The sequence below is a fragment of the Amphibalanus amphitrite genome, unplaced genomic scaffold, assembly GCF_019059575.1.
Source record: "Amphibalanus amphitrite isolate SeventyFive unplaced genomic scaffold, NRLGWU_Aamphi_draft 002077F_arrow, whole genome shotgun sequence".
In the NCBI taxonomy this organism is placed as follows: Eukaryota; Metazoa; Arthropoda; class Thecostraca; order Balanomorpha; family Balanidae; genus Amphibalanus; species Amphibalanus amphitrite.
Window position 1 is genome coordinate 8,924 of NW_024883570.1, and position 19,360 is coordinate 28,283.

Genomic DNA, 19,360 nt, shown 5'->3' on the forward strand with positions numbered 1-19,360 from the left:
ATGACAGGAGTGTATCAGGGTGGGTCGCTGAGCTGTCTGCTATATGCCATTTACGTTAACGATATGGGTCTGTATATTGACGGAGTCGAAATCATTCAATACGCTGATGATACGCAGCTACTCATATCTGGCAAAAAGAGACACCTGTCTGATATGATTGTGAAACTTGAACGTGCCCTTAGCCAGCTTTCAGATTGGTTTAACGAAAACCGTCTCAAAGTGAATGCAAGCAAAACGCATATGATCGTCTTTGGAACCAAGGCGATGTTAAAAAACCAGCCGAGCATATCAGTCAATTTTTGTGGAACAACGATTCAGGAATCGAGAGTGGTCAAAAACTTAGGGCTTTATATGGACAGGCACATGACCTTTGTAGACCACGTCGACCACGTAGTGGCAAAGTGCAGCGGCAGTCTAGTGGCGCTGACTCATGCGAGACATTCTCTGCCGAGGGCATCATTGAAGTCAATAGTCACTGCGCTGGTCATGTCCATCATTAGGTATTGTGTGTCGATTTACGGCACGTGCAGTAAGACGGAACTCCAAAGAATTCAAAAAATCATAAATTTCGGTGCCAGAGTCATCAGTGGAAAGAAAAAGTTTGATCACATTTCTGAAGTACTCAAGAGTCTCAACTGGCTGTCGTCATCTCAGCTGGCGCAGTACCACCGGGCACAGATGGTTCGCAGAGTCGTGTCATCGGAGTTGCCAGAAACATTGTACTCGATTATCGCTGCCACAGACCACAGACATGAACATCAAACACGACACAACAACCAGCTGCGGCCCCCTGCCATTAGAACGGAGACTGGCAGGCGCCAACTCGCGTACAGCGGAGTGAAACTGTATAACGACGTGTGCCAAAACAGACGTGTTCGAGAGTCTTTCAGGACGGCGCTGTATCGGAACATGAGGGCTTAATCCGGTTAGGTGTGTGAATGTTGTATGGTGTTCTGTTTTGAAAGCGTGAGAGTGGCTTGTATCCCCTTTTATACTCCTTTTTATTGTGTTTTAAAAACAGACGTGTACACGTGAAAAGCCGAAATGTCGGATCTTGTGCGAAATAAATGTCTATTGTCTATTGTCTATTGGGCACGGGGTGCGGCTGTCTACCCGTAATCCATGTAATCTGTCCATGTATTTTTTCTTTCTCCATATCGTGTGCCTTCCAAGAATAGCAGCTCCCTCTTTTTTCGCTCTTTCGTTTTCCCCTTGATCGTAACACGTGTGATAATGCACTTAAGTTAGGTATGTGGTTTATTGCACTCAAAGTCAAGGTTCGGGTAGGCGTGTCATTACACTCTGAGCTGACATACATGTGTGAATATACACCCATTCTGTGTATCTGCGTTGAAATAAAACGGGAGTTGGAATGAGTACCTATCACCATTCGCAATACACTTAGTTTGTGGCTTTGGATACGCTTGTAACAGTACACTTAGGAAATATGCGAGCTAAATGACACTCAGAATGAGTGTGGGTGTGTTCCAACATCTACATTGTCGCCAAGGTGGTCTTCCTCCAAAGCGACGTGTGGTGAGGAAGGGGGAGGGGCAAACTCTGACTCTGTAGTAGGATTGCTATTGCCTTGCATATTTTTTTTGCAGTTCAAGTGCCAATAAGGAATGGTGTTGAAGAAATAGTGTTGCGTCCTAGTTCCTTCATTTGACACGGTCTATTGAAACACCACAAACGGATGTGCATTTATTACAAACGTGGCTGGGCATTCGAGTATTCACAGCAGAGATCGCCACAATCATATACAACGCTATTTAATCGCTTTGTCTGGTATTCCGAAATGGATAGAGGTATAGAATGGAGATTGGAGAAAGGGGGAGGAGAGAGAGAGAGAGAGAGAGAGAGAGAGAGAGAGAGAGAGAGAGAGAGAGAGAGAGAGAGAGAGAGAGGAGAGAGAGAGAGAGAGAGAGAGAGAGAGAGAGAGAGGGAGAAAGTAAGAGAGAGACATGTTTGGTAATATTTGCGTGGATAAACAATTAAGCATTCAAAACAAGAAATCAAAAATTACGATACAATATCGTGATATTGTCGATGCAAGTTATGCATGGACTTTCTGCAAGGCATTCATCTAAGTTTGCATAATACATGTCTAAAATTTCAGCAAACATTGCAACCATCAAGTCCTAAAACAACGTTTTGTCACCTTGCTAGAACACAATGTTCATGACACGTATTACTTACAGAGCTAAGGCCACAGGTGATACAGTTATCAGCATCCAAAACACATTCAATTCACGCTTGCTAGCCGGCATCGCTAGCCGGTATTCGATAAAAGTGAGTAAGCATTGCCGAGCGCAATTGATCACGACGCCTCAGTGGACGGATTGTGGTTGATTGATCAACGTGGACAGATTGGGTAAATGGACGGATTGGTTGAGGTTAACGGACTGAGTGATGTGGACAGATATGTTCGAATAACATAATCACACGCGACATTTAGGTAGTGCAGTTCCGTTCAACAACGGACTAAGTCATCATTTGACATAATGTGGTCGAAACCAAACTGGATCTCGCTGAAGGCATCGCTAACAATTAGTGTGAAGTTGCCTATTATCTTGCTTGTACATGTTACACATTTCATCATTGCATAGTGCATTCTAAACGATGTAACGAAAGCTTCAGAAAAAGGATCAAATGACATAGACACAACAACATTGCACTAGAAATGGTATTTTTTCACATTCATCCAGACCAATAAAGGGCAAATGAAAATGCAATGCATGTGTTGTGTGCACGCCTAATTTTTCATAATCCTCTGCTGCACACATACTTGCACGGTCTCGCTTCACAAACAGAGTGTATAAATGCACAAAAATAATTGCATATGTTCTTTTACACCTTGCATGACTGTTCGCCGCAGTTTTTACTAAGCCTGATCACCCAGCAAACTGACCTAACCTCCGCGCGAACGTCTCCTGAAATCAATGCATCCGCATCTCCTCAAAACATCAAACAGCGTGACCTTCTCTACACATCAGCTTCATGTGGCGTATCGCTCCTCAGACGATGAGTATGAACATCATCATAGGCAATGGTGAAGATACTCTTCTTCTCCAGGAACTGGTTCTTTTTCTTCCTTACCCCAGGAACAAGTGTCGAGGAGATATTGGAGCCAGTATCGTCAGGCACAAATCGCCGGACATCTTCTTCGGGGATATCCTGACTCACAGGAGCACGCGCGTTGACGTCAGCGAAGCCGCTGTCTCCGCTGACGCCGTCACTGATGTCAGATTGATGACGTGGGAGACTTGAAGGGTGGTGGTCTTCGGCTCCCTCTGCGATTGCCTCAGCAATGTCTGAAGGACGGTGGTCGGAGGAGATGGAAGTCACGTGTTCTGGGTTGGCTGAAATGTTTGCCTTTGTGGTTGCTGAGTTGGCTGATTTTCCGGAGGCGGTGGTTGGTTCGTTGCCGCTACTGGCAGCTTGCTCCGATTTGTTCTTGCTGTCTTTGTCGCTTTTACTGGATTTGGTTTTGGATGAAGATGATTTGCTGTCTGTTTTCTTGTCACTTTCTGCGCTTGTGTTTGACTTCGACTCCTTAGCAGATTTATCTTTGTTTGCATTGTCAGTAGATTTTGTATCGCTGTTTTTCTTTGATCCTGAGGACTTTGATGATTTAGTTTTTCCCTTGTCTTGTCCACCGTCGTCTCTCCCATTTCCCCTTTCGTCAGAGGACTCCCTAGTCTTCGATTTGTCATCACCGTTCGCCTTTGAATCCTGAGATCCCTGTTTCTTCAGTGCCTTGCCGTCTTTCGATTTGTGTTTTTCGCTAGCATCCTTCATATCGATCTCAAACGTTTCGCCCTTACGTTTGTCAGCAGATTGTTTTTTGGAATCTTTTGAAGAGCGTTTTGATTCAGCTGATGTGTTTGAATCAGACTGACCCTTGGAAGGTTTATCATCACGACTGGCTACTGATTTGCCCGACAGATTTTTGGTGTTGCCGCTATCGGAGCTTCGCTTGTCATCGGAACCCCGTCGGCTTCCATTTGTCCCGTTTGATCCACGTCTTCCTTTTCCTTCATCGGTTATATCATCGCTGTCTCGCCGCGTGCCATTCTGTCGATGCGAACCGCTCTTTCTGCTATCACTCTGTAGGTCATCACTTCCTCGACGTTTTTGCGAATTCTCTTTTTGTTCACTTCCTCGCCTAGGATCTTCGTCTCTGTTTTTGCGATTTTGGTTGCTTTTCATATCTCTGTCATCCCTTTCGTCGTAATCGTCACGCCCACGATAGTAGTCATCTCGCCCTTGATAGTCATCATCCTCACTTCTTTTATTGCCATTTCGCCTTCGTTCAGATACACCTTCCCTCATATCCTCTTCGTCTCTTCTTCGATCCCCATTTTTCCTTCCTCGTTGCTGGCCATTTTGCTCTTCGTCTTGATAGTTGTCTCCTTCATCCTGATTTCGTCGCCTTCCACGTCTTTCACCGTCGCCATCTTGTCGTCTAGCATCGACGTCCCTGTCTCTTCGTGCATCGCCGTGGTAACCGCCTCTTTCGTTTCTATCATTCCTTCCATCCCAGTCCTCTCGCTGTCTTCCATTTTCATCTCTACGATTCCGACCATTGTCTCTTCCTCCGTCATCAACGTTCTCTTCACGACTGTATCTGCCTTCATCTCGCTCTTGACGTCCTTTTATCTCCCCGCGATCATCCTCAAACCTATCACTTCTTCTCTCCCCTCCTCGTCTTTCTCCTTGGCGCATGCCATCCACGTTTTCGCCTCTCTCATCATCCCTGTTCCTCTGCCTTCCATACGATCCAACTGAATCATCCCTTCGTCTTGGTCTTGCTCGGTCTTCCACACCTCTTTCACGACTATCTGTTCGAGTGCGTTCACGTCTTGGACGACCTTGCGATCCAGCTGATCCGACCCTCTGCAGTCGATTGCTGTTTATCATATGACTACTAAATTGGAGACTCAACTGGGAACCTGGACGAGAATCAGCCAGTCTCCCAGGAATGGGCCCTCCAGCGTGGTCCCTTCTAGGTGGTTCCCCTTCGTCCGTGGAGCGTCTTCGACCTCGGGGGGGTTCCACGGGCTCGCGGTGATACTCAGGATCCTGACTGCGGCTTCGCTGTCGGCGGTATTGTCGTGCGGGGTTGAGCTCAGAGTTGGGAGCTCCTTCAGTGGCACCGGCTCGTCTGCGGCGATCCTGGGAAGGAGACGGGGAGTTAGAGACGTGGGGGAAGGAAAAGGGAGAAGAGAAGTTGGACAGGGGCGAAGAGTAAGTGAAATAAGTGTTTGGAAGTAGGAGAAGAATAACGAAGATGGAAGGGAAGGAGGGAATACATCAGTTCAATACATCAGGAAGGAGGGAAGGTGGAATATAAAAAGGAAAAGTTGGACTGTGGATAGGAGTGGCAGGATAAGATGTGAAGAAGGAAGGAAAATCATCAAAGATGAAAAGCGAAGAGAGAGAGAGAGAGAGAGAGAGAGAGAGAGAGAGAGAGAGAGAGAGAGAGAGAGAGAGAGAGAGAGAGAGAGAGAGAGAGAGAGAGAGGAGAGAGAGAGGATACGCACTAGTACCTCAGGATTGCTGCGCGGTTTTAATATCTAAGTATATGCTTAAAAAATGAATTTTGCTTCTCTCATCGGCTAGGCAGCATGACTGACGCACTTACAACTCATCGAAAAGAAATTAGAGGTTTGAACGTCATACTTTGGCTTTTCTCTGAGGTACTAACTCCGCAGAAATTAGGCTTGTTCCTGCTGATACAATAAATTGGAATGGCTACTAATATGAAATAAGAATAAACATGCCGATCAAAACAAATATTTGTAATGGCACTTGTTTACATCATTCAGTCAGCACTAATCATACTTTGCCATTGAGAATTACAGCATGCAATACCATTATCTATCTCGACTCGAGCTAACCAAGCCAGTGCATTAGTTTTCAAAAAGAAGTAATTAGTCCTTTCATGCAAGGAGAGGAAGTGGGGAAGACATGAAGAAACCACGAAGAACGTTGGATGCTTCGTCTCCAGATCGGATGGCACACTTCCAACTGCAACTGTTCCCAACTGTTCAGAGTGCATGCCAACTGCCAACTGCATCCTGTCTACGGTTCAACTGCCATGCCAACTTCTATCTACTTGATTCTTTAGAGTACTGTACCTGAACAGCTCTGGCGTGCTGTAACCGTCTCTCATACATCAACTGTATGACACTCTTTGCTCTACCGCCAGCATTCCACACCTTCATCGCACTCGCTTCTTGCTCATTTTTGTCTTCATTGCCATTCTTATTGCCCTCCTTCCCGACCCTGCCTTCATCCTCTCCTTTCTTGAAATCCTTCGTGATTCCTACTTCCTTTCTCATTTCTTCACTCTCTCCGATCCGTTTCAGCTTGATGGACTTCCGTCTTTTTCTAGCTAAGTGAGGGCCTGATCTGCCCAACTGCTGCTGATGTTGTTGATGTTGATGTGAGGCCAGCAAGCTCTTCCTTCTTCGGAGCAGCGAGGCCTTCGTCTGGGCGTACACGGTGTCCGGTTGATCTTCAGGAGGCTGAGACATCTGTGGTGTGTGTGAAAGAGTGCAGTGGTTAGGAGGGATGCTAGGTGGGCTGTTTTTGGGCTGTACGTCGATGAGTGGTAAGTAGTCAGTGGTTACTGTCAACTCAGTAATTAGTGATAGTTAGTGGCTATTGCGATCAATGTTGTCTGTGATTTGTTAGTAGTGGTTAACAGTCAGTTGTCGGTAGTAAATGGGTAGCAAGACGTCAGTTTATCAGTTGTCACTGGTCATTGGTTTTGGACTTTTGGTCGCTTATAACTGTTCAGTGGTGAATAATCAATCGCAAGGGGTCATTGACTAGTAGTTCCCAGCCAGTGGGCAGCAGTCAGTGGTTAGTTAGTGGTCAATGGTTTGTAGTGACGGATCAGTGGTCAGAGATTGATGATCAGTGACTATTGGTGAGAGGTCAAGTGGTCACTGGTCAGTAGCTACTAGTGGTCAGTAAACCCTGGTCAGCAGTCAGTGAGCAGTGGTCAGTGGTCAGTTATTCAATAGCTAGTAGTCAGTAGTCGCAAACCCTGGCTAGCAGTCAGTGAGCAGTGGTCAGTGGTCAGTGCAATAGCTAGTCGTCAGTGTTCAGAAGTCAGCCGTCAGCAGCTAGTAGTCAGTAGTCAGTAAGACCTGGTCAGAAGTCAGTGAGCAGTGGTGGCAGTCACACTGCAGCCTGAGAGTAAAAAAAAAAAAAAACATCGGTGGATTATGGAAGCAAGCAGCACTCACATCCATGACATCTGTGATCAGTCAGTGAAATGTGACAGCGGGCAGTGCCATAAGTGAGCGTACATCAAACAGTGAGCATTTACAGAGAGGCCCAGGCGAAAAGCGTATTCACAGCACATCGAAGCACGATTCTTAGCAGGTATTATAGCCAAAATTGATAACGACAAAGCATCAATGAAAAATTAGCCGCCGTATGTGCAGCATTCAATGATATTAACTAAATATTCTGGGAAGACTCGCCAAATGAATAGCAAATGCAGTTCTGAAAATAATACTCGTAAAATCAATTAGACTTACGAATTTACGTATTACAATAAGCAAATACGTCCATTCTGTTTGGGAATCTTCCAAATTTACCGTCTATCCCATATGCCTTTAACTCCTTCCGCTTCCGCCAAGTGATCCATGCTATTAGTATTTACAGTCCTCATTAAATTTTAATCACCAGTCAATTTATATTCCATAGCATATTTTTTTGTGGTTAAGCCCCTCCCACCTCTTTTCTAACCTGTCTCCCTTTCCTCACTGGCGTACCTCTCGGTCCTCACGGTCCAGAACACTGGCAGTTTCTTCTTGTATCGGCGCCCTTATCGCCAGCGCCTCTGCCTCAGTGACGTCACCGACTCGCCGCTGTGACGTCACGGTGGCAATGCCGCCCGGCTGCCGGCTGTGGTAGGGGTAGTCGGAGAGGCCGGAAGGGCCGGGCTCGGCCGGGCTGTGAAAGAAGTGGGTTTGGTTATGAAATGTCATGTAGTTTAGCGATATAGGTAACATAAGAATTCGGTAAGACGATGCGATGACACGATAAATTGAGGAAGCCTGTCAGATTTTCCCTGCTACAAAACGAAACCGGAAAAAAGTTATTCAAGTTTTTTCTTTTGAAACATGTAATGGGTTGTCAAACGGCTGGAATCGATAAACACCATTCATCGATTAATCAAAGTTCCTGTATTATCAAACCCCATCAGCCCAACTCTTCACATTGGGCTACATGTGTGTTGTTCTTGTTCAATGGAACTCCAAAGAAATTCTCAACCCTTACCAACATGAAAGTCCTACATCACGAAACTCCCATAATACTCCTAACGACACCCGCACTGTACCAGGAAGATAAGCTAATGACCCACCCAGTTTTCATCCCTCCCATCTATGTATCTTACAAGACATCAGTTATCATAGCTCACATACCTCACATGCCCACCATCGCTCACATCGCTCAGTAACGGCGGAACACCTTCAATTAGGGAAGGGGGGCACTGCCGACTTTTGGTCCCATTCTTTCCATGCAACGCCCATATGGCTAATGCTAAAATGCCAAAATCAAGGGGGACACGGTGCCCCGGTGCCGTTCCGCCGCCTTTGACATCGCTCACATCTCTTACATCTCCCACCCCTTCTCACCCTGCACCATCTCTCCCAATGAAGCGTTGCATCAACATAGCCTTCCCGCCGCCATCGTCCATCCCTCGTCGGCCATCTTGCTCTTCCTCCTCTTCTCCATCCTCTTCGTGAAGCACGAGGACCTCGCTGCGCGTCCGGTGGTGTCGGTCTTTTCCAGGGGTTCGGTCACTCAGTCGCAGTCGACCGGAGCCGTATTGGATATCAGAGTCGTCTCGAGGACGACCGCGGTAGGTGGGGCGTTCTGGAAGGTACGGTTCATGTTAGTTTCAAGAGAAAGCTACGGTAGATGTCAGTTTTTGAGGAGGATCCGGTACAGGAGAGGACAGTTTTTAAGCTAGGTGTGGTGTGGTATATTTTGAACCTGTCACTAGAATTCAGGTATTTGAACGTTGAGCTGAGCATTGTTAATAAGATTATTAGAAGGATGAATAACCTGTTGCTCATTTCTATCAGAAATAGAAAAAATAAACTTACAAAGTGCTACTGAATATCTGTAGTAGTAGTAGTAGTATCTGAATAGCCTATAGTACAAAGTGCTATTCTTGGTATAGGCTATGGTGACAGTATAGGCTATGGCGAATATCATGCCCCGATGTACAGGACGATGATTCGTTAAAATGACCTATCTAGGCATATAAATGTTGTTATGCAAACCGAGCTTACCTGTATCGTATTGAACTGTACCTATATATATATATATATATGTATGTATGTGCCATATGTATGTACTGTGCCACCATTTATTAGCTATTTATTACTATCTAAATCTAGATCGACGCCTATCTTGGAAGCGCATGCAAAATATCTGTGAGTGATTTGATTCAAAATATTGTATTTTGCCTCATGTGTGTCACATACGTCTCTCTTGTTTTATTGTGATCTTGTACCACTGAAGAAGGGCCACGCCCGAATATATATTGGTTTATTTTTTCTATTTCTGATAGAAATGAGCAACAGGTTATTCATCCTTCTAATAATCTGTCACTAGAAACTAGTTATGACATGTGTCTCTCAGTCTCCTCATTCATGGGACGCCTGAAGTACTTCTGCCCTGTGAGAAGATGTGATATACATTTTCGGCACACACTTCAGCATATTAGCCGACAGCCGTTATACCTAGGTATCACAAAATGATAATGTTGTTCTGGTCTCTAGAAACAAGGAATGCTTGTCAGTGCGGCAATTTTGTAGAAATTCTCACATCTCTTTGTTTCTAGCAAACTCCAAACAAAGCAACTCACCGATCTCGTTGCCGTCCTCATCTATATAGACTTCTCTACGCCTGGGGCGGGCGGAGGTATGCAGTCGGAGCGTCTCGCTGTTGCCATGGTGACGGTACTCAGCGTCTCGCCCGCTGTTGTCGTTCAAGGTCAGTACCTGGGAATCACAGTTGCTATGGTAATGCTGCCACTGTTTTTGTTCAAGGTCAGCCACTGCCATGCTGTGCAATAAATGCTATAAAGCGCTGTACGTTGAAGCCAGTTCGTTACCCATATGTATCAACATGTAGCTGTGGTGGAACTGCTAGGTGGTATGGTAGCAACAGAGACATTCGAATATTGTTACTCTTTCGACAACTCATATACCATACGACAATGCCATTTAATTTAGGTATTCCTTCTAAACATCGTGTAGCAAATAGTCATGCTCTCCTGATGATGATGAAGTTTCCGTAGGCAGCAGTGCTGGTGATGATGATGAACATAGTGACGGCGATATTGCTGATCACGACATTCCCCCACTTACCTCAACCGAAGGCGACCGTCGCGCCTGTGGCAGTATGACCGACTGTCTCTCCATCTCTAACCGCTGCAGCTCTTCATCTTCCAGATCCTCCAGTTGGTACCCGACCTCGTCCCCCTCGGCAGCGCGCACCAGCATCGGCCGATCACCACCCATCACCCGGTACATCTTGGGACCGCCCTGGGGGTACATAGGTGGGGGTTGGGTACATAATAGCCGTTTTCACGACGGCCATCTGGTACACATATGATGCACATCTGGTACAGATCAGGTGCAGATTTATTCAAATCAGGTTCAGTGTGTCTCTTAACCCGCGCCCTGCTGGGGGGGGGTGTTTGAACACCCCCCTTGTGGTTTTTCGCGAATATCTCAAAAACAGCGGCGCGGAGCGCCGCCGTTTTTGGTACACCTTATCATACATCAATTCTACACATGTTGTGAAAATTTCAGACCAAGGTCATTCAAGGTCAGGTCACCAGGTCACTTGAAGTGACCTCACCTCATAAAAACTTTCAATGTCTGTCATAGCTACACCGAGTGACCGATCGCTTTGAAACTTTCAGCGATTGCTAAGAGCAATAGCATGTACAAAATGTATATCTCAGAATTTTGATATCGATGACCTAAGGTCAGGTCAATTTTGCGACCTCCCCATTATAAGTCAATGGGAGAAAATTGAAATGCGCCTCTTTTGGATGAAAGACATTATAAACACTCCCAAACACCGAATTACAAGTGGTTTAGACACACTGAACTTAAAAATGGTGTCCGTGACCCTTGTTTATGCCCTGAGGTCATCTTAGGTCACGAATGGTATCTAACAGTTTTTCGCAAATAACTTTTGATAGAGGCATGCTAGAGCGATGAAAACGCCTTAGATGTGTTCAGCTCGACGATACGGATCGACTGATATGCAACATGACCCTTTCCGGTCAGGTCATGACCTTGACCTGAGGTCAAATTTTCAAGTTGACCTTTCAAGGTCAAGTTATAGTTCATTCGATGCGTCTTGACGAGAGGAACACGATGCCGGTAAAAGTAAGCTCGTACAAGGCTTGGGTCAAAAGTTATTGCAGAAAAACTGTTTTCAAAAAAATCGGCTATTTTTGCAGTTTTTGCCCCCTGCAGGCAAAACCGTTGACGTTAGGTCAAATCTGAGAGAATTACTCAGAAAGGGCGTTAATAGGGCTATCGAATGCGCTTTTCCGCGGCGCTGTAGCTCTATTGGTTCCCGAGTTATGCGTTGGCTTCTTGGAAATTTTCGACATTCGACCTGGAAATCGGCGAAATTTTGCCTTCAATGACCTCTGGTGACCTGACCTTTGACCTGACCAAAAAATTGACCGAAGTGATTTCGTCATTATTTTTTACGCTCTTTCGAACGCCGCCTTCTGCGTATCGCTACGTGGCCCAGGAGCCGAGTTACAAGGGGGGGTGTTCAAACACCCCCCCCCAGCAGGGCGTGGAAATCCAGGACCCCCAGCAGGGCGCGGGTTAACAGCTATCAGCTAGGGTTGCACTATAATTGCTTATATGCCTGCTTTGTCGTATTATCAGAGAGCATCATCGATTAAAACACTGAAATAAATTCATAAAATAAAGATAGGTATTTGCTGTAAAAGAAATTAGGTGCAGATTTCGTCAAATCAGGTGCATTCGCCGGATAGTCCGTCGTGAAAACGGCTATTGGGACCATCTTGGTGGGTACGCAGGAGTTGATCACATCTTGGGAGTGGGACCACCCTGGGTTCGGCCTGAAGCCAGATACATAACCACTTAACCTAAACATATTTGATTTACTATTGCCTGTAATCTCTCCTAAGGCATTGCCTTCGGCATTGCACTGCTTCGCATTGAGCTGGTTCCGTGTTTTTTACATAATAACGTCACTATCAGTGACTATGTAATCCCTGGACATTATGCACTCTGGCCCATTCAAGGCACTGGCCATTTTGAACACTGGACATATCGTGCCCTGGACATTATGAACCCTGGCCATTTCGAACACTGGACACATCGTGTCCTGGACATTATGAACCCTGGCCATTTCGAACACTGGACACATCGTGCCCTGGACATTATTAACCCTGGCCTCTTTGAATATACCCTATCTGCAGCCAGTTGGCCGCATTTGGACCATGCAATCCCTGGACATTATGTACTCTGGCCCATTCAAGGCACTGGCCATTTCGACACTGGGCATATCGTACCCTGGACATTATGAACCCTGGCCAGAATGAATGCTCCCCGGGTTGGGTATATCTTGGGACGACCCTGGGGGTTACGTCGGTACGAGTTGCCCGTTGGGTAAATCTTGGGACCGCCATGGGGATGCGTAGGTACGGGTCGGGTATATCTTGGGACCGCCTTGGGGTCTCATACGGGGTGGGTGGATTTTAGAGCTACGCATGGGAACACATTTAGATTGGACTATTTTAGATGGATAGGGGAATGGGGATACATAACGGCCAACAGGGAAAGTAATGTCGATTTTATCATCCTTACACCTCTTTTTATCCCCATCCTCCTTCCCCTCCTCTCTCTCTCTCTCTCTCTCTCTCTCTCTCTCTCTCTCTCTCTCTCTCTCTCTCTCTCTCTCTCTCTCTCTCTCTCTCTCTTTCTCTCTCTCTCTCTCTCTCTCTCTCTTTCTCTCTCTCTCTCTCTCTCTCTCTCTCTCTCTCTCTCTCTCTCTCTCTCTCTCTCTCTCTCTCTCTCTCTCTCTCTCTCTATCTATCTATCTATCTATCTCTTTCCCTTCTCCCTCCTTCATACTTTCCTACCCCTTTCCCATTCTTCTTACCCTTGATGCTCTAGAATTCGTCCTATGAAGGCTCCCAATCTCATTCGGTACGAGAATAATCTGATTATCCCGTGCGCCACGTGCATTTTGTAGCGCCACGTGTCGCGCCATTTCGTCCTCCATCTCGTGGCGCGCCAGCAGCACGTTCTCTCGGCCCGGCTCGTCGGCAGGTGCTTCCATCAGGCGGAGTGTGGAGGAGTGAGAGTTCCTCCGGCCGTTTGGCTGCGTTCGGTATTGTCCGTTAGGCCAGGCGTTAGCTGCTGAAACAGAGCGGAGGGGTTATTGGGTGAAGGTGCTGGTGGTTGACTGTCAGTAAGGGCCAGGGGGTGCCTGTGGTGAAATCATCAAAAAAAAAATCCCATACATGTGTGGGTTTCCCATAATCTGTTTCTGTCTTTTTTCCAGTTAAAAAGTGTTTTATTATATTCAGGAAAACGCGACGTCTTCATAAAATGGAAAGATATCGGAGTCGTGCTTTGCATATAACGCCTCACTGGCTTCACAAGTGAGGCTATACGGTACTATGAAGAGCAACGCATTCCCAATAACGCCAACACTTGCTGAGTTATCTGAGGACCCCAAAGCCACCTGACCTCACGCTTCATGATTCTACTAACTCACCTAAACTCACCACTCACTATTCCACTAACTCACCTAAACTCACCATTCCCCCGTACTCACCTGATCTCACCACTCACCACTCACATTCAATTCACCATTCCATTCATCATTCCGCTAACTCATCTAAACTCACCATTCCGCTAACTCACCTAAACGCACCATTCCCCCTACTCACCTGATCTCACTCGCTGCGCGTTTCCAGACACCGCCCTCCTCATCTGTCGAAGGACTCGACCACTTCGACCGCCCTGGCTCCTCACTCTTTGGTTATTCTCGATACCGACATAGGCCACGGCCTCTTCGTCGTAGTCCTTGGCTTCCTTCTTTCTGTGGAGATGGAGGAAGAGCTGTAACTAGTGGAGAATGGAGATAATGATCATATTTTTTTGGTAACGTTAAATAGCGGAAGGTCGTATATATTATTATCTATACAGGAGTAAAACAAAAGTATACTCAAAAAGCAACTACAGACATTATTCGGCAAACCTTTCCTTTTCTGTAAATACAGAAAAGAGAACAATGCAAAATTTATCAGAAGTAGGAACCTATGTAATATTAGGTTCCTACTTCTGAGAAATTTTGCAAAAAAGCACATCTTAGCCGAAACGCTGCACATAATCTATTCTATGACACTATAAACATATTTACAGCGCCCGTGGCACAACACAAGTATGAGTAATGAGTATATCGCAAAGTTGCTTGTACTCGTAGCACTTATAACCTCACTCACTTATGACACTTATAACTAGCATGGTCTGTAGCACTGAAAACCTCACTGACCAGTGGCACTTATAACCCTGTGTCACTTATAACCCCGCTCACTTGTAGCACTTATAACCCCACTCACTTGTAGCAGCTAAGCAGCGGACAGCAGGTATAGCAGAAGGCACAGTTGTAGCAGCAGCAGCCAATTATGATCGCCAGAAGAATGAACAGTGCCAGCACAATCAGGAGCCAAAACCAGACGTTGTCCACGGTTGCCTGGACCACGGGCCCGGAGTTGCTACCGTTGTCCTGAGGGAGAATGGGAGGGGAATGTGTTAGAGAGATTGTTGGAGAGATGTTGCAAATAATTAAGATAAAAGTTGCGGAGATCTTGCAGAGATGTCATAGACGGGTGACGGAGACGTGATGAAGTTACAGATGATGTGACGTACATGTTTGACACTGCAGAGATGCTAAAGAGATGTAGCAAGGAAGTAACAAACAGGTTACAAAGATGTTAGAGCCAGGTTACAAGAGATGATGCAGTGATGCTGCATACAAATTACGGAGGTCGTTACAGATATGTCACAGAGGCATTACATTGGCAGCGATGCTCATAAAATGACTTAGGTATGACGAAAGTTGCTGTCAAGTGGTGGGCTCTGCCACTGGGGCAAGGGAGAATGATACGCATAAAATGTAAAGGCAAGAGAAAGGCCACCGGAATAGCCGAACGTTTCAATTTTATACGAACAAATGCTTCACAAGACAACATGTTGCCTACAGAAAAATAAAAGTAGTAAAAATGATATCTTGCACTGGTCAAAACAACGAGAAATTAGAAAAAGTCACGTCTTTTATAAAGTGACATTTATCGTCCAGCCACAAATACCTAATGACACGGTAATTGGGAACAAATGAATCGACCTACAGCCCCATGGAAAATCCATTCGGACTAATACTATAGATATGTCATATATGTATATCCATCTTGTAATTAACCCGCGCACCGACGGGGGTCTGCGCCAACTTAGTACCGACGGGGGGGGGGGGGGCGGATGACCGCCCCCCCCCCTGAGATCTCGAGAACGAAGCAAGATAGCGACAAGCGGTAAACGGCATCGGATACGCACGGTCAAGATCTACAATTTTTACAAAGGTCATTTTCAGGTCAGGTCAAAGATGACGTCACAGGGGTCGAAAAAGTCAAAATGGCGGCGCTAAATATGGAGAGAGTTTTTCTCGAATAACTTTCGAATTAGTCAAGATAGGAACAAACTAAGGGCATCATCGTGATCCTCTCGTCAATCCGCATCGAATGATATATATGTTGACCTCGAAAGGTCAAGGTCAAAGGTTGACCTCAGGTCACGTGTCCTCGAGGTCATCATGTATATCATTCGATGCGTCTTGACGAGCTGAACACAATGAGACCATCCACGCGTCTGTATCTTGTTCCTGTACGGAGTTATTGGCCAAAAACCTTTGGTGACCTTTGATGACGTCACATGACCTCACAGCTGCCCAACAGCAAAATAGACCTCAAGGTAGTGAAGGTTGATCGTATATGAAGTCATGTATGGTATATGGGGCCATTCCGACCCGTTTTAGTGGTAAAAACAGGGAGTTGATTTTTCCCCCATTGACTTATAATGGGGAGGTCGCGAAATTGACCTGACCTTAGGTCACCGATATCAAAATTCCGAGATATACAAATTGTAGCTACTAATGACCTAATAACATCCTGCGACTTTCAAAGGCCTCCGACATCTACTGTAGCTCTGGCACGGTGACAAAGTTGCAAAAAAGTGACTTGAGGTTGGGTCATTCAAAGTGACCTGGTGACCTGACCTTGAAAGGTAGGAGGTTCAAACTTGCACACCATGTGTAAAATTGATAAGGAAATAGTCATACCAAATTTCGCGGCGCTACGCGCCGCGGTTTTCCCGCTATTCGCGAAAAACCTCAGGGGGGGGGGCGGATATCCGCCCCCCCGTCGGTGCGCGGGTTAAGCACGTTTTCGTTTACGTACCGCTCCATCGCTGGTAGTTCCTCCGTTCAGTCCCGTGGTGTTGAAGATGGCACCGTACGGACGGGTCACACGGGCCGTGATCACTGTCTGTTCTGCCCTGTGGGAGTAAAAAGGGGGGGGGGGGGAGAAGGGGGTGAGGGGGAGGGGTGAAAATGGGGAAAGAAGAAAGGGTGAGCGAAAGCGAAAGAGACATTTCATCTCTCTTATTTGATTGAAAATACTGTCACTAGCCGCGTTTATATAAGGCTAGTTGCCAGATAGTGGAATTCCGATGACGAGACATTTATTCCACTAACGAGACATTTCAGGCACATTCCGCAAGTTCTGACGACCTATCCGGCCTTCTGGCCGGATAGGTCGTCATAACTTGCGGAATGTGCCTGGAATGTCTCGTTAGTGGAATTCATGTCTCGGTATCAGAATTCCACTATCTGGCAACTAGCCCTATGTAAACACGGCTATTGTAAACGACTCGGTATCAATACTTTTTCAAAATAGTGTCCTTTTATAGTAAAACCGCAGAAAACACAAGTTGAGGCGTATCACACTCGGAATATCAAATGTCAAACCAACGATGTGAACAGTACAAATAACTGGCAGTGAAGGAGATAAGCGAACTCCGTTTAAACGAAATTTGCCGTCAAATTTCGTTAGTTGTTTTTTTTAGATCTCCAGAAGCTTCCAATATGGTCACTGTTTGGATTTATCGTTGTTTTTTCCTATTTCACATGAATGCACGCCCGCTATTCTTATTGCTGCCCCGTCTCCCTGGCTTCTCCCTTGTCCTTAGGTATATTCCCCAGTTCTAACACTGTCCTCTGGTGTGCGCTGTTCTATTGATAGTTATGTTTCTCTGTACCTCCCTCCCTTATACGAATGTATAATTATCCCCTTCCCATCTCGCTACGCACTCCCCACTTTCTTGTAAGTTACTGACTATGGTCCAAAGCAATGAGCTTTTCCCTATTCTTCCTCTACTTTCCTATTCTTCCCTCTTCATCTCACCGCGTGCTGTTCGGCATCTCGAAAATGACAGGTAATTTTGCAATTATTTGGTATTGCAGGGACCATCGATGCAATTAGTCACGTTCTAACATTGCTCTTGTTTCCATTATGATTTTTTTTTTTTACTTTTGCCACGTCCGTTGTGCAAGGTGTCAGTCAAAAACACCGAATGATCCCGGGATCTCGGAAAATTATCCCTCGTTTTCCAGATGCCGAACACACGCACTATTTCACTTCTATCTTCCTCACTAACCTTTGTTGTCCACTGTTTTGGTCGCTGTCCTGTTTGTATGGTTGGATATCGGTGATTTCAGCGGTACCTCCAGTAAAGACAGAGAGCTGTTTCTCCACATCCGCCTGTGAACGAACAGATGTTTGTGTTAGCAGAAACAGCTGCTAACGAACACGTCGTAAACAGCACGTGATTTTAAATGGATATCCACACACGACTAGTGTTTTTTTCCGCTAGGACGTGAATAGAGTAGCACAGGAGCTGACGTAGATACAGTGTATGTAGATGAAGAATTAGTTTTTCTTTTGCGAACACAGATAAAATCCATCAATTACAGTAACTAGGAAAACTACAGCTGTAATACAATTCAAAAATAAAATAGAACTCAATAATGCCTTACAGTGTAAAATGCTTTCGTTTTTCAAGAAATATTAACACAATATTGATTATCAGAGTGAAACTATTGAGCTAAACTAGCCGTTTTCACGACGGCAATCTGGTACACCTTTGTTGCAGATTAGGTGCAGATTCGGTGCAGATTTATCCAAATTAGGTGCATTCGCCAGATAGCCCGTCGTGAAAACGGCTATTACCGCCCCATTCCCGACGTGCTCTGCTCGCCACTCACCAGATTTCGATTGACACTGTCCACATCCTGCTTCACCAGAAACGTCATGATGGTTTCGACTCGGTCTTTTCTGTAGATGTGCACAGGTACTTCACTGAACAGCTGCGGCTCACCTGTAGACGGAGGTGACAGGGATTGCTGAGTGGGCAATTGACAAATATCGACGGCCATGAAGTAGCAGTAGTAAAAAATAGCACACAACAATAGTACATAATTCAATTCGGGATACACCTGTTTGACCTATAATAGTGATTACATGGACTGATTTGGAAATTGACAATGTGTAGGTGGGGTACATAGGCAGTATTACACAGTTTTCGTCTGTGTGCACGATGGAAAAGAAGGAATATCAGAACACTGGCATTGTTACATCAAATTTTCAACGTAAATTATATTGCCCACAAATATTCAGTTTGCTCATTTTACGTTAGGTTTCGCCTTTTCAATAAACAGTCCACCTACCAGCATCATATTATCCCACTTATCAATGTTTATTCATCTCAATGTCCCACCTACCATCATCATGGACCTTGACCTTCAGCTCTATCCTGCCTTCCACCCGGTCACTGCCGCTCTTTTCAAATGACAGTGGTTCGCTGTGCGGCAGCCGGCGAGGATCCCGATCCGACCCAGCTCCTTCTGTGAGCTCCATCGAGACTGGCTTCTTGACGCGGATCTCGCCTGAAGGTGTGAGGGGGCAAGGGAATTATTTTACGCCGATAGCACGTGCGTCGTGCATGGCTCCATCGAGACTGGCTTCTTGACGCGGATGTCGCCTGGAAGAGAAGGGGTTGATGAGGTTATTTTACGCCGATAGCACGTGCGTTTTACCATGGAGACTCGCTTCTTGACGCGGATTCGGCCTAAAAGAGAGGGCAGTGAGGGGTTGCATTATAAGCGGAGTCAATTGCATTTTGCAATTGCAATTGCA

At 45.8% G+C, this 19,360-nt stretch overlaps 1 protein-coding gene across 1 annotated transcript; it reads right to left on the reverse strand.

Annotated features, from left to right (window-relative positions):
* Positions 1-1,689: 1,689 nt before the first annotated feature.
* On the reverse strand, positions 1,690-18,951 carry LOC122376270. Its single transcript, XM_043356069.1, has 12 exons — positions 18,942-18,951; positions 18,430-18,542; positions 17,823-17,926; positions 16,565-16,661; positions 14,675-14,841; positions 14,003-14,154; positions 13,207-13,466; positions 10,410-10,586; positions 9,905-10,040; positions 8,664-8,904; positions 7,797-7,977; positions 1,690-5,178 (listed from the first exon to the last, which is right to left on the reverse strand). The coding sequence occupies exons 1-12, from the start codon at positions 18,949-18,951 to the stop codon at positions 2,986-2,988; spliced, it is 3,831 nt and encodes a 1,276-aa protein (XP_043212004.1). The 3' UTR covers positions 1,690-2,985.
* Positions 18,952-19,360: the final 409 nt, after the last annotated feature.

Excerpts from the sequence above, each read along its gene's own strand:
- LOC122376270 (XM_043356069.1), bottom strand. Across the intron at positions 16,662-17,822 it reads CAAAACAGTGGACAACAAAG|GGCAGAACAGACAGTGATCA; the intron begins GTTAGTGAGGAA and ends TTACTCCCACAG. Across the intron at positions 8,905-9,904 it reads TGAGGACGGCAACGAGATCG|AACGCCCCACCTACCGCGGT; the intron begins GTGAGTTGCTTT and ends CGTACCTTCCAG.